Source organism: Alligator sinensis, unplaced genomic scaffold, assembly GCF_000455745.1.
Source record: "Alligator sinensis unplaced genomic scaffold, ASM45574v1 scaffold160_2, whole genome shotgun sequence".
In the NCBI taxonomy this organism is placed as follows: domain Eukaryota; kingdom Metazoa; phylum Chordata; order Crocodylia; family Alligatoridae; genus Alligator; species Alligator sinensis.
The window spans coordinates 450,254-465,653 of NW_005842717.1; the positions used below are offsets into that span (position 1 = coordinate 450,254).

General features: G+C 44.4%; 1 protein-coding gene across 1 annotated transcript in view; it reads left to right on the forward strand.

Annotated features, from left to right (window-relative positions):
• MGST2 (microsomal glutathione S-transferase 2) overlaps window positions 1–9,830 on the forward strand; it is a 23,747-nt gene extending 13,917 nt beyond the window's left edge. Inside the window, exons 4-5 of the mRNA XM_006034268.3 lie at window positions 6,067–6,148; window positions 9,241–9,830. Coding sequence (XP_006034330.1) covers window positions 6,067–6,148; window positions 9,241–9,373 — 215 coding nt within the window. The 3' untranslated portion in view covers window positions 9,374–9,830. The remainder of the gene's footprint in view (window positions 1–6,066; window positions 6,149–9,240) is intronic.
• Window positions 9,831–15,400: the final 5,570 nt, after the last annotated feature.

Genomic DNA, 15,400 nt, shown 5'->3' on the forward strand with positions numbered 1-15,400 from the left:
TCCAGTCTGGACCTTGTAAGGGGAACTGGGCAGGGTCTCACATGCCAAAGACCACCCTCATGGCCCCTCGTGCTGGCCCTGCAAGTAAAGGAAGAGCAGAAGTGAGGAGTCGAGCTGTTGTACAGGGCTCCATCTCTGCCTACCTGCCCAACCATTTGCAGCTGAGTGTGTTTCTGAGAGCCGGGGGGACACGAGACATGACTGCTGCCTTAGGGTTATAGGCTCATAGGAAAGCAGGACTGGAAGGGACCTTATAAGGTCATCTGGTCTAGCCCCCAGCTCAAGGCAGGATCATCCCTGACTAAACTGCCCCAGCCAAGTATCTGTCCAAGCTGCTTGTGAAAAATTTCTAGGGATGGAGATTTCACAGCTGCTCTAGGTAGCCTGTTCCAGTGCTTGACCAGCCACACAGTCAGAAAGTTCTTCCTAACCTCATTTGGCACATAAGGGTGAAAGCCAAGCACCCAAAAATGAAGACCACATACTTAGCGAGCATATATGAAAAGTTTGGGTTTGGAGCCTTCGCTAAGGTCACCTGGAAATGCTGGGTCAACAGCAAACATAGAGTTCAGGTCTCCAGGGCAGCGTTCACCTGCCATGACAATTCTCCCATTTTCTTTCTGCAGTTCCCCAGTCTCACTCACTGCCTTCGTAGTGTCTTCTGCAACAAATGCAACCTCCTTCAGTACCCATCCCTTTCTCTGCAATACACATGCATTCAGATCAGATTTACCCAAAGAAACTTGTCTGCCTATAACCTTAGACCAACACCACAACAACTTACACAGACTTTGCTAAAGGCAGTCAATAAACACCCTCCTCTTCATTGGAACTACACACATCCTCAGCCACTGCAAATCAATGATCTCTCTCACACCTACTGGCTCATAGGGCTAGCATGATTAAGGCATACCGGTTTCTGTGGCCAGCAGCATACACAGAAGTGATGTAGCTTTGCCTCCTCAATCTGAAGAGCCAAGTATTAATTTACAAGTCTGGAACAAGGTGCAAATTCACAGCTCTGAAGCCATAACTATCCTTAGCTGCTTTGCCTCTGCACCCACTAATCACTGCAGATTTTCCCGTTTTTCCCAGGGTAGCTGCGGCAATACAATACTGATTCTGTTACTACATCACTTGACCCCACTGCCCATAGACAAGACATTTTCCTTTCCATCCTGCATGTTTCTTCCCACAGTAGGTAGAACAGACCACTCTTAATCAATTCTGTCGTCTTCTTCCTGCCTCCTAGATTCTTCCAGCCTGAGCCTGAACATTTCTTCTGCACAAGGAATTGTTGCTGTTTTGATCCTTTCTTTGAACATTTCTATTTCCTTTGCTATTTGGAGGCATTTTCTGGGGTTAGGTATGTTTTTCTCAACAATCTGTCTTGTAAACTGGAAACAGATGTTCCACAAATGAACATGTTTTTAATTAGCAAATTTTCAAAGTCTCCGAAGTTACATACGGATACTAGATATCTCAATTTAAGCATCTAGTCCCTCTTCTCCTTCTTGGTTTTGGATTTAAAAAAAGAAGAGTCCTGTAGTCGCATTCTAGTTGGGACCACAATAGTCATGAAATACTTTCATCAGCCAAGCCACTGGTTCAGACATTATTGTTAGCAACATCCTGTCATTCACTCCTTGTCCTTTTTGACCCCAAAAATATTTTTTCCTCTTTATCCCCCATGGTTAACTGCACGTGCAAATTGCTTTTTCTGGAGATTCAGCCTTTTCAGTGAGCTGAACCCCTTCACACTGTTTGCTCTGCTTCCAGTTTCTGGTTTGGTTGCCTGTGAGCCGCAGTCTCCCATGCTGCAGGCGGGCCTCACTAAACTGACTACTTCTCCCACCACATTTCTTTTCCTTTCAAGGACCCAATCCCAGGGTCTGTCTGTGCCCTGAATCTTATCTCAGTTGCCTTGCCCAGCCAGTTCCAGTCACAGTCCATAATCCTGTGGTCCCAGCCCCCGTTTCTTTCTCCACACCAGTCTGCAATCATATTTTTCTCCCCATGCAGATTTACTGCCCTCTTTGTTTTTCCTACCCAGGTCTGTCTCTTGTCTGCATTTCAGTCAAATAGTTTTCTCTCCCACTCTCCTCCCCCTGGGTGCAGCAGGGGGAGGAGTGGAGATCATTTCTTAACTCTCTTTTCAGATGCCTATATCTAGCCTATGCCACACCAGCCCAGACCTCCATTTGGGGAAAAGTCATCTTCAGCTTTAAATTGGAGCATGTACAGAACAGACAGAATCTGCTGGGAATTAGCTGCTATAATCTCAACAGCCTTTACTGAACATGTGTGACCTTTTCCAAAGGCTTATAACTTGGCCAACTATAGGAAGCTTTTCACAGGGATGGCTGAAGGCACATGATGGACACAAAGGCCATTCCCTGCCCCATTTCTGGTCCTTGCTCCAGAAGTGAGGGCACTGGAGCATTTCTAAGAAAAGGTTGTTCGCATGTTATGCTATGGGCAATCTTTCCCCTATTCTCACTTTCTGCAATGGCTGACTTGTTTAAAAAAATAAATCCAGCTTGAGGCTGATACTCAGCTTGAGAAATTTTAATCTTAATAGCTAAAGTTTGGCAAAGTCATAAACAACCAAAACCAGGGTCTTCTAATGGGAAATATCAGGCAGTCTTAATACAGGCATTGCTTGTATACATTTTTAAATATATTTATTTTAAAAGGGTTAAGTTTGAAGAACTCCAGACCAGAAAGTCCTCATGGAGCTTAAGTATGGCACTTAATGCCCAACTGAACAGCTTAAGTGAAATAGTTTCCAGTTTTTTTCTCCATGGGGAACTGGAGCAGAAAGCCTAGAGTTTCCACATGGAATCTTAGGTTGAGCGACACAAAACTAAGTGCAGTATGGAAGCCAAGCATGAACCAAAAAGTACTTGAAGATGATGTCTGGTGCCTTGCATTGGCAGATCTCAGTATGAAGTCTCACCTTTCCCTTGCGAGGCACTAAACTATCATTGTGGGTGGAACTGTGGGTCCTCGCCACCTCTCTAGTGCCCACGGGCCAGGTCTACATCAGAACAAGGACACAACAGCATGAGCACAAGTGCAAATACTTAGGAACTGTTAATATTGGGCAGGTCTACACATGCATTTGATGTGGGATCATTTTACTCAGGAGTAAACTACATGCAAGTAAACACTCCTGGGCAGGCATCTACACATGCAGGAAAAGAAGAGCAATTTTGCTGTTAATGGCAGAAAACTGCTCCCACTTCTTGGGGCCCTGCAATGGGCCCCTGCTGTCACCAAGGGGAGCTCTAGGCTCCCCCTGGGTGTTAACCCGGGGCAGGCAGGGAGCATGGGCCAGGAGACAGCTGTCTCCTGGCCAGGGCTGGGACATGACGCCCTGACCCCCAGGGGCTACCTGCTGATGGGGCAGGGACAATGTCACCCTGTCCCGGCAGCAGGAAGCTCCTGGCCCTAGCTCCCCAATCAGGGACAGGGTACTTGGAAAGAGCTGCAAGGGTAGGGTAAGTCCCAGCCCCCTGCCCTGATCCACCAGTGGGGCAGCTAGCAGCTAGCTCGCTGCCTGCCAGCTGCCAGCTGCCCCACTGGCAGATCAGGGCAGGGGGCTGGGACTTACCCTACCCTTGCAGCTCTTTCCAAGTCCTGTGACTCGATCACCTGATTAGATCATGGGGATGGGACCTGCCCCTGACCAGGACAGTTCCCAGCCCCTGCTCCATGATTGCGGGGTGGAAGCTGGGGAGCTTGTTCCTCACTCAGCTCCATGAGCGTGGAGCTGGGCAGGGAATAGGCTGGGAAGCTTGTTCCCTGCTTAGCTCCACGAGTGCAGGCTGAGAGGGCAACAGACTCCCCAGCCTGTTTCCCACCCAGCTCTATGCTCACGGAGCTGAACAGGGAACAGGATCCCCAACTCCTGCCATCAGAGAACTCCCTGTCCAGCTCTGTGAGATAAAGATTTCCCAGCCCCTGCTCCCCGATTGTGATCTCGGAGTGGGGGGTTTGGAGCTCCCTGCTTTGGGAAAGGGGGACATAGTCCGTCCCCCAGGCTTCAGTGGTGGAGCCTGCCCTGGCAGCAGGCAGCTACCAGGCGCCGGGAGCAATCTCCTTCCCCCAGTGGCTGGCTGACCAGGCTCAGATTTGTTCCCAGTCAGGCATCTACATGAGCACTACTGCACCCTTACTAACCAAAAGTAAATTTGCTACTTGCATTTGCAGATCACAAGTTTACTCATGATTAGCGAAGTTTACTGTGCAGTAAACTATGCTACTGTGCAGTAAATCATCTCATGTAGATATGCCCACTGTGTTATTAAAATCTGCTCTGGTTTTAAGACCTTCAGATATAAGTTGTGCTTAAAGTAGATTGAAAGGACAGGGAATTTTTCCTGAACCCGCTGTGGTGAGGGGTAAGGAGGGAAAAGAGGGGGTATAGAGCAAGAGATAAGACAGCCCCTATTTCTTTTAAGAGAGAAGCAGGAGTTATACCCTCTGGGTGGGTGTCCACATGCAGGGGGCGTGTGGTTGTGAAAATGTGTTCTGTGCTGTGAACTTGCAGCACGGTGGCAAAATTTGCTACTGGGAAATCCCAGTAGAAAAAAAAAAACGCACTGGGAAAAAAGTGGTGCAACGTACACAAAACAAGCATGTGCCAACATAAACGGAGGCTGGGCCATTCAGAGCAATGCTCTGGCTGCTGGCCAGGCCTCCATTCTGTCCCTGCTGCTCCAGCATGTCACCGGGCCCCAGCCTCCCTACCCCTACCCGGGACAATTTGCTGAGTGCTATAGCACATGTGTAGGGGCATGCAATGGGGTACAAAGCAGTGGCATAAATTCGTGCCACTGCTATTTGTGCCTCTATAAACACACACCCCATGCACATGAGGACTTGCCTTTCCTTTCCTTATCCTCTGGATTTAATAATGCTGAAAACAGAACACTGAAACCACCTGTGCCCTGCTTGTCTAAACCAGCACTTGAAATAGTACTGGCAGCACAGATGACGCTACGTCAGTGCTGAAAATGGGCTCCGATTGCTTCTATGTGGACAGGGGCTGAGTGAATCAGTCTGCGTGATGCAATCCTCCAAGCACACATCCACACCACTGGACTGGTGGTGCGGATGTGAGCTAAAGTTCCTCGGACTCCTTTCTTTTTGTCCTGTTTTGTACGTTCTTATTAACGCGTTCTCGGCCAGTTGCCTCAAGGAGTCATCATGTCTAGAGAGAGGGACACGGCTGATTGTTCCATTTGGCTTCCCTTGGTTCCTCTTGTCTTGACTATTCACTTTTCCTTCATTTTCAAAAAAATAAAATCTGCATGTTTTACTCTGTGTTTTTCCTGTAGCAAGTGATTTCCTTTTTGGAGGCTCACTCTCTTTTCACAGCCCGAGTTTCACCTCAGCTGTGCCAATGTAAATCCAGAGCCATGCCAGTAAGAAGGGAGATCACAATTGGGCCTGTTGACTAAGGCAGAACAGTGTCTGTTAGCCCTCAGCACAGCCATCTGCCATGTTATCTTCCTTTTGGGAGATGGGGAGAAGCAAAGACATTTGGTTATCTTCCCATTCAAACCATACTTCCTGGTGAGCATGCTCAGGAAGGTTGTCTTCTTGTCCTGACTTCTATGTGAAACACAGGGAAAGTTACTTTTACCTTAATATTATACTAAAAAAAAGGACAACTGGATCCCCAGATATGCCTACACTGCATGACTGATTCTAGTAAGACCTCCACCTGTAAATCTGTATATATTTTACCTACCTCACAGGCATGTCGCAGCACTTAATCCATCACAGTTCAGACCACTCGCCCATACACCTGGATACAAGTTGTTACATCAGTGGGGAGTGTTTATTAATAACAGTGACAACACATCCGATAATGATACAGACATTTAAAAAAAAAGAGTCTCTTCTCTTTCAGAATCAAAAAACTATTGTTAACACAAGGAGATTGTGGGTCAAATACAGTGAAAACCTCTGGCACGGGGCAAAGAAAATAATCATAAGCAAAGTGACCAGCTACATCCAATCCCCTAACTTTTTCTCCCTTTTTTTCCCCCCCAGAAGTAGCTGCCCTTCTGGGTCTGGCGTACATGTTTGCCCGTCACAAATACTTCCATGGATACGCGGAATCTGTAAAAGGAAGGTAAGGAGGATCCACCATCTGTGGATCCAGTTGAAAGCTCCAGGTTGTGGTCTGAAGCTGGGCTTACAGCCAAGGACTGGCAGTGAAAAGTGACTATAATTGAATGCAACATGAGTAAAGTGTCAGCAAGAGGTCTGAAATGAAAACCCTCTGGGAAGATGGCTGGCTGTTACAGCAGAAGCCTAGGTTAAAATGTGCATGTGCTACAGGTCATGAGAAACAAGAGGTTTGATGCTCCCAGTGTAATACCATGTGGGTGCTTACTTTGCAGTTGAGCCTGCTTGGCATCTGTGCTCAGAAAAAGCCTAGAGACAGAAAGCGTTGAGCTTTGCCAGTCATGACTGCATATAATGGGAGACTGCTGAGGTGAAGCTCAGACAGTATATATGTCTGGCTTCTAGCACTGCTGATATTTCCTCAATGCATTCATATTAAAATCACTGTAATAACATATTTATTTTTCAGAGCACCCAAAATACATAAAAGGAACAAGTAAGCAGATTTGACCTTGTGAGCTAGGGAAACTTTTACCAGACAGATAAGATAAGGAGTCTTTTAGATAAGCACAGGTTAATGAGTGTTAAGCTCCTGGGGTCTAATAAATAAGAACATCTGCATTATCAAATCACTTTTCTCAAGTGCATAAGTGCATAAATGTGCAATCACTTCTGAATTCATACAAGAGCCTTCTGTTTGCCTCCAATTCAGAACCTGGGATTTTCATTGCATGTGTGTGTATACATATACGTACACACAGGTACACACAGACAGACGCACACAAATTGTTTTCTCTTTTATCTAAGTACTATATTATCCCAGGCATCATGATCTGTGATACCCTTGCTCTTTTAATGCTGAACACAACTTCTATGCAAATTATAAAAGGGGGGAAAAAAACCCCTTAGCAACACCTAACTCTTAACGAGATTTAAAAAGAAGTTAAAAAAAACCCACTTAGCAAAGTGTTTATTGGGAAGAATCCTGCAGTGACAGAAAGATAGACTAAAGGCCTAACAAGCATTTTCCACCTCTGCTTTTGATGATTTCATGTGCTAACACTAACCTCCTCTCTCTTCCCTGGACTCCATCTTATAGCCCAATTTTACAAGGCCTTTTTTCTTGTCCTTGAGAAAGTGAAAGAGTCCCAGATAAAATTATCCCCTAAGATTTGCCTTTTGTCCTCCCTCTCAGAGGCAATATCCAGGATAACCCTATGAGAAACCAGAAGGACAATACATGTGCAATAAGTATGCAGAGGAATGTAATATTTTAAAATTAGATGGGCTTTTTGTATCAACTAAATAAAGAGTCCTCCATTTAGGTAAACTCTGCCCTTCCCCCCCACCTCCCTTGACCTGTATGGTCTTAAATTATAGCTTCAATCAGTCCCAAGGGAACATGAAGGTAGTGCCTGGTTTTGTTATTGTACGGGACACCGCACTTTGTTATTTGGTGAAACTCTCCTTTCTTAAAGCTTAGTGCACTGTTGCTGTACAGAACAAGACTAGCAGCCCTGGCAAACGGATGTGCTTGCTTGTTTGTATTGCTTCTTTCCTGATCTTACATTCTCCGTGCAAGATATAAACCCTACCCGTTTATAGGGGAGGGATAAGTTGGAGGGACATATTTCCGCTGAGTGGACATGGCACCAAGAGAGAAGCGGTATAAACATGGCTAAAGGGTCTGTGTCTGTAAGCTCACTGCGGTTGGTAATAGTGGGGCTATTCAGTACTGTTAAGTACAGACCACTGCAAGTAAGGCTTGCAGAAATGGGCTCCAAACCTATACAACACAGATGGTGGCAGTGCCAGTTTCCCCACACTGGGAGCCCTACTTTCAGCCACTCCGGTGGTGAGGAGTCTTTATGTGTTCTTGGGTCTGACTTAAATTCTCAACTCTGAATGATAATGGGCCAGCTATAATGGCGACACTTATTTGCTCAAAATTGAACTGGCAGCTCTCTTCCCTCCCCTTCCCCAACATTTCCTCAGATGATGATGACTTTGGGGCATCATCTGACCACTATGTTCAAACAAGTAACCTGCAGCATTACAGGTATCCAAATACCTTTTTCCAATGTCCCCCATATAGCTGGGAAAATCCTCTACTGCTGGGTCTTACTTGGACTGAAAAGCTTTACACATAAATTCTTGAGAGAAGCATCTGAGGCCCCAGCCTGCCTATAGTCAGTGCTGGGTTTTCCAGTGTTTCCCAACCTCCTTGGTGATGCTTTGCTCTTGCTGAGTCCTGGAAACTTTGGCTTAACTTCTCCCTCTGATTTTCCTTTGCCTCTGCCTCTTCTGCCTTTGGCAGGAACCAGAAGCAGAAGTACAATGATGCCTCCAAAAAGAATGTTCTTTAGGTCTATTTATCCTGGTCTCCCCAGTAAAAACCGATAATCTCAGGGGTCAGTGTTAATATGCAGTTCCCAGGCTCTGGGAGAGACCTGTGGATGAGTTGCTAGTGTATACAGGCCTGTGAAGCAGGACATTTGGAGTCCTTATTCCAGCGCTGCCACCTTTTCCCCCTTAAGCAAGTCACTGTCTCTGCCGCAGTTGGCTCTCTGTAAACTAGAAGGGATTAAAATACTTTGTTAGCTGCATACTTCGTGGGAAGCTTTGAGACTTTTATGTGGTCCCTCTGGAGCTGTAAAAGCCCACACAAGTTGATTGACCACAGCATATGAACGCAGGGAGCTAGCAGTGCATGTGGTTAACCAAATGCCTTTGTTAAATCCAGATTCTGAGCACACAGCATGTATAGGGATTGCTGCGGAGACAGTACAGATGTAACCTCTATGGTTTTAGTCATTGTTGTTCAAGCTGTGGAACGGTAAATCCCACCTTGGGCCAAACAGCACATTTTCACACAACTATCTGGAAGGGAAGTAGCATCACCGTTGTAATTTCATTTGCTGTTTTTTCCTGCAAACCCCCCCCCCCGATGAAAATGAGATGTTTTGTCAACTTGTTTAATCAGTGGCTCATTTCAGTCCTGCACAGCTCTCATCAAGTGGTGGGGACCAAAACATTTCACAACAGACATAGTGTGAACCTCTGGTAATACTATTGCTTTCTGTTTCCATCCTCCAGGTTAACAGGTTTTTATTGGAGTCTGGTGGTTCTAATAGTGTTGCTGGCACTGGGTACAGCTGGGATTGCTAATAGCTTTCTAGATGAATACCTGGACTTCAGCGTTGCAAAGAAATTACGTAAATTGCTCTGAAGATTGTCTTTTATAAATAAATAAAGCAGAAGCTTTCCCTGGACATTAAAAGGAAGATGAGCTGCATCAAATGGAATGAAAACATCCAGATTTCTTTACTAAAAGTCCATTGTAATATAAAACGCTGGCCTTTGTTTACACATATTCTAGTATAAAAAGAGTTTGTCAGGCATACACAAAGAACTTAAGGCAGGAGGCTGCATTATTCAGCTAAGCATTTAACTGGTTGCAGGCACAATATTGTCTGACATTAAAATTACATTAAACTAAGAAACGGTTAATGCATAGAGTGGCTTTATTTATTCTTGGCAGTGTCACCAAGAAATGGCTTCTTATTCCAGGTCCTTCAATGCTGCTGACACATCAGTACTATTCCTTTTCTGTCCTTTATTTTAGTTCTCAGGGAGTGTGGTGTCAACACAGAGAAACACTTGGTCCTTGAACTTAGGCACTTACAATCTCTGGTCCTAATCCTGTGGATGATTCCAGACGCAAGTCCAAAGAGTACTTCAGCAAGTATTGACGTCCATCCCCATTCAAGGGAGTACTTTAAACACATGCTTGACTTTGAACACGTGTTTCTGTCCTGCTGAGTTTAGTGGACCTTGAATGTGCACTTAAAGTTAAGTACAGTCTTCCAACACTATCTCCAAGCTAGGGACATTTCACTGAATTGGGACCTCTCTGCAGGCAGATCCTTGTTCTCATGCAGAGAGGTTGTTAGCCATGTTAGTCTGAAGTCAGGCAAAAGCAGGGTATATTTGTACCTTATAGGCTAACTAAATCAGAGATGCATAAGCTTTCATAAATAGCAGCTTACTTCAGCAGATGCTATGAAGGGAAGAACAGCAGGAAGCAGAGCTTCTAAGTATAAAGTGATTAGAATACAAAGGGAAGGGAAGAGAGTGGAAATAGGAGCAGGTACTGCTGAGAGAGGCGAAGTGGGTAGAAGACAGAAAAACAAAGCAGGTAACCCACTGAGGGACACAGGGGTTATTAAAAACCAATCCAGGTAGTGGGATAAGAATCCAGTTTTTAGACCATACTTAATATAATCCAGTCTGTGGATGATTTCTTGGTCCGCAATTTCCTGTTCAAGCTGGCTTTTAGTTTTGTTGGCTAAGAACAGCTACTCTGAGGTCAGTGATGTAATGTCCAGGGAGGATAAAATGTTCTGCCACGGGCTTGTGTGTTTTTTGACATCTATGTCAGAACTGGTATTCATTCTTTCATGTAGGGACCACCCTGTCTGTACACTGTCAACAGCAAAGGGGACTGTAAGCAGGTAAAGGTGTGTATGATGGCAGAGGACAGATGAATGAACCTTAGATGTCACAATCCATGTTATCTGGTGTAGTGATGATGTGATCTGTATTGATGAGGGGGTACAGCTGGCATCTGGGTCCAGAACAAGATCTGATACCTTGGAAAGAATAGGCATTGGCATTAGGTATTCTTGCTTGAGACACACTGTTGCAGGTAGGGGATGGTGTCTGTAAGCCAGAATGGGTTTATCCCCCAGGGTTATCTTGAGATGGTTGCCATTTTCCAGGAAGGGTTAGAAGTCATTAATGATGTGTCTAAGCCGTTCAGTTTGGGGGCAATAGGTTGGCAGGGCCCAAATGAAAACAAGGGTCTGCCAATAGGGCATCCTACAGGCTCAGGAAACAACACAGACCCTGATAAGGCATAGATGCTAGTTAATCAGTTGTGTCTACTTCATTAACTCTTAGGCTAGGGACAGACATTACACTTAAACCAGTTTAAGTGATCAGAAACTGATCTAAACCTGTAACAGAACAGAAGTTCAGTGCATATAAACCAGTTTGAAAATGGCTGAAACCAGTTTGAGATAAACCTGGTTGAATGTAGTATCAGACTTAACTAATTTGGAGTCAAACTGGTTTATGCAGTGTCTGTCCCAGACCCCTTCCTGGTCTAAGTTAAACCAGAGTCCCCCAGCATCTTGGCTGAGCTGGGGGCTCCAGGGAGCTGGGCTGTTCCCTCCCCTCTGCTCCCTGGCTGGAGCTCTGGCAGAGATTTGCAGGCACGGCAGTGTCTGCCTGGCTTCCCTCTTCCCTATCCCCACCCCACCATCACCACCACCACCACTCACTGCTCAAGCAGAGATCCCTCCCTCCTCTCTCCCACAGCATGGACTGTAGCCAGCATGTGGCTGAGAGGTATCTGTGGAAGGCAGACAGGATAAAGGCAGACAGGACAGTGTCTCCTTAGGGCTTCTTGGAGCTAATCAACAGGTTGCTGGTAAAGTTCCTTCCTTGGAAAAAGCTGTTTAAGAAGAGTTTGAACTAATGAGAGAGACTTTGTTTTCTGATGGGGTGCTAAATGCTGGTAACAGAGGTGATAAATGCTCTGTTATCATGGGGTGGGGCAGGCCCTCCCTAATCAGAGCATCCTGCCAAGCCCCCCTCAGCTCAGCATTGTGAAAGGGGAGGGAGGGCTACTCAAGTGCCCCCTGACACCCCCCTGAGAACTAGCCTGACATTCCTAGAAAAGGGAATGCCTATCCACCTCCATATCGGTTCAAGCGTTGAAGGTTAGACTAACCTGCAAAGACTGAATCAATTCAGGCTCAGGCTTTTTGAATGTCTGTCCCTTAGTGAGGCACTGAATGCTGAGCTATGGGAGGGACTAAGCAAGAAATCCAGCACAACCAGAGCTCAGAAAGTCATGAAATGATAACAAACAGCAAAATGATTATGAAAATGTTTTTTGTTACAAGGAAAAAAACACATTGTGGTGTAACTGGCTTTCAGAGCAGGGTGCTGAAGGGGACATAAACAAGCCAGAAGAAGAGAAGGCAAAGCTATTATATACACCAAGATGGGTCTAAATAAAATTAGAATGATTATTCTAATTCTTTGGGTAACGATACATACAGGTAAGTTAGAACCAGTCAGCAGAGAACTCTTCTATCATATGCCTGAAAATGGGATTTAGCTACAAAATAGCAAGCACTTAAGAGTTCTGGCCATTCAGGCCTATATAATGCATGTAAGGCCTGCTTTGAGGCACACTGGCTTTATATGTCCAAGAGGGCATGGGAGCAGGCTCCCAATAGCCTGCCACAGGAAGGTCAGTGATAAAGTACACTACATATACAAAAGTGTGGAAGTTGAACAACGTTGTTATCCAGATGCTATTACTTGATCACAAGGCATATTCTAGCATTTGGGGGTAGTGAATGCTACAACCGAGATTACTAGAGAATAATATTATGGGAAGACATAAAATGCAACAACTTTGTGGGGGAAATGGGGAAGAGGAGGGGTACATATGGTTGCAGGGGGATCTTGAGGCCATGTCTTGAAGGAGCTATGGCCACAGGAATTCTCTTACCTTGTGGTACTAGGAGAAAAAAACAGATGGTAAAGGGCCTTATCCAGTCCCCATTCCAGTTGGTTTCAGTGCACTTTGACTTGGAGTGCTAAAGAGGGAAGGAGAGAAAAAACTCACTTCGCCACAATGATGCCTTGAAAAGTCACATCCAGGCAGTGCTGCCTCCAGGAAGACTGAGAGGGGAGCTGGTAGGAAACTAAGTTAAATCAGGGAAGTACAGTATATCCCAGAGGATCCACAACACCACTGTTAGCAGTGCTCAGACACATCTTCCTTCATGTATTATTCTGTTCCTAGTTTGAGTCTTGTACTATGCCTGTATCACATCCCAAAGGACCCTCACCACTTTATAAAAGGCACAAACGAGTACAAACTGTGTAGGAATGATTTCATGCTCCAAAGTAAGGTGCCACTTTTGTAGTGTAATAGAGCAGCAGCTCTTCAACAGCACTGAAGAACAGTGTTAAAGAATAAAGAAGGAGCCAAAAATATAGGCAATGCATTTGCTTTTTAGAGTTTGGCAGCAGGCTACCTAAAATTATTGACAGGGTGATGTGGTTGATAAGTTCACCCAGCCACTTAAGCAATTTTATCAATTGCTGGACAAACACTAACATCCCTCTGAAACAGGCAGGTAAGTAGGTATTACCTTCATTATAAGTAATATTGGCTTTATGTATTTATTAATGGAATTCCATTGCTTTGATAAAGTAACTGAGAATCAAGTCGAGAGATTTCCCAAGGCCACACAGAAGCTCAGTGGCAGGGGCAGGACTAATAGTCAAGAGGTTTTGAATTACAGCAGTGGAATATGCTGGTTTTCATATCATTTCCCTTCTTGTTTTACAGGGCAATAATATGATTCTCAGTTGGATAAACTACAGTTCAGGTCAAAGGGCTGAGTTAGTCACTCACAAGGAGGGAAATGGATTATTATTGCCAAGGAAAGCAGAGGGGAAATTAAATTGCTGCTATTATAATACAACTTAAATATACTTTATATAAATAAGGGCTTGATCCCAGCAGATACTGATCACCCTCAATAAAAAGCTGATCTTTTTATTTTTGAAGTATGCCACCCAAACCAGTCAAAAGCAACAGACTTAGTACAGGTGAGGAGTACACAAATAATGCGTGAATTTGCTGTCACCTTGTTCAACGAGTGCAATTTGCTTTGTTTCTGCAGCAGGGATAGCCTTTTTCGGCCCCCTTCCAGTAACTTATAAAGGACTGAAGTGATTTTGCTCATAGTTTTAATTAATACAAAAATCTCCTTTAACCACAGTCCAACCTTGGAAAAAATAAGCATAAAAAATGAGTGCTCTGGAAAGTGTGAAAATGACTTACAATTAAAACTTTTGGCAGTGTTAACTACTATGCAGCTCCACAGAGACCGATGACAGAACAAAGCTATTGGTTCGTTCCTGCAACCAGAAACCCAGACAGATTCTGCCTCTTTCTATCTACTGATTAACTTATGGCTACACAACCAAAATAAAATAGCTCCTAAACCCCAACCCCTTATTTTAATGTAGATTTCTTTCCTTCCACCAAAGCCCTAAGATAATAGTGCTAGTATCTGGTACTATGGTGACACTGAGGTTCTGTGAGGGAGAACTTTCCAAATCAACCTGTTTTTAAATTCAGATAACAATCTTTTATTTGTTTTTGTTTTTTTCTTTAAAAGTGGTATGTTAACATCAGGTCATTTCTACATTTTCAGAGCTCTGTACAGGTCTCAAAAGGAAATAAGCAATGCTTAATGTACAAAGTAAAAACAGAAAACTAGAAAAATCTGAATAAAATGGAGCAAGTTGTTGTCTGGGATACAGTACAAATTAGTAATTAGACGTCATCTGAAGTGCAATACCACTGCAGTAAGGATGAGTTAAGGAATGAAATAAAAATACTCTATTTTAAACAAACAGTATATATATATTTATATATATATATATTTATATGTATATATTTTACAGATAGTAGACCCAGTGATATCTGCAGAATTGTAAAAACATATTTACAAATTACCTTTTTTTTTTAAACTTTACATATACATCAGCACCATAGTAAGAAAAAACCCCCAAACCTATGAAAATCTACCTCCCTAGTACTTGGTCCCAGTATGGAGTATTTGGAGGAAGCTTTATAAAGACAACAGAGACATAGCCCTCATCACCCAACTTCCCCCCCCCACTTATACAGTGGTTCCTGTTCCCTACCGATGAGGGTGAATAGCCATGTCTGTCACTTTGTTTTTTGTGTGTTTCTAAATCTGAAATTCCTGTTGTCACTGCGTTGGCAGGGAACTTCTTGTTACCATTCTAAGGAAACACTGATGTTGCCTGGGAGAGGAAGAACAGCTACTCTCTTCCTACCATGCTCAGTGGCACCTTTCCCTTGATTTGCAGGGTGCAAATGCTTAATACAGTGCAGGACTAGTATAAGTTACCCTATTTGCCCGCTCCCAGCACACACACACGCAAAACCCTTTCCCCTTGGGGATACCAGTTCTACTACCCTTCATCCCGCCCCCCTCCCCCCACTTTATGGTAGCAGGACTAAGATCCACCTAACCACAACATGCTTGTGGGCTGAAACCTTTGGCTGGTGCTCACTTCTTTTACAGAATTAGGGTCCACTTCAATACCCACTGAATTCAATAGAAAG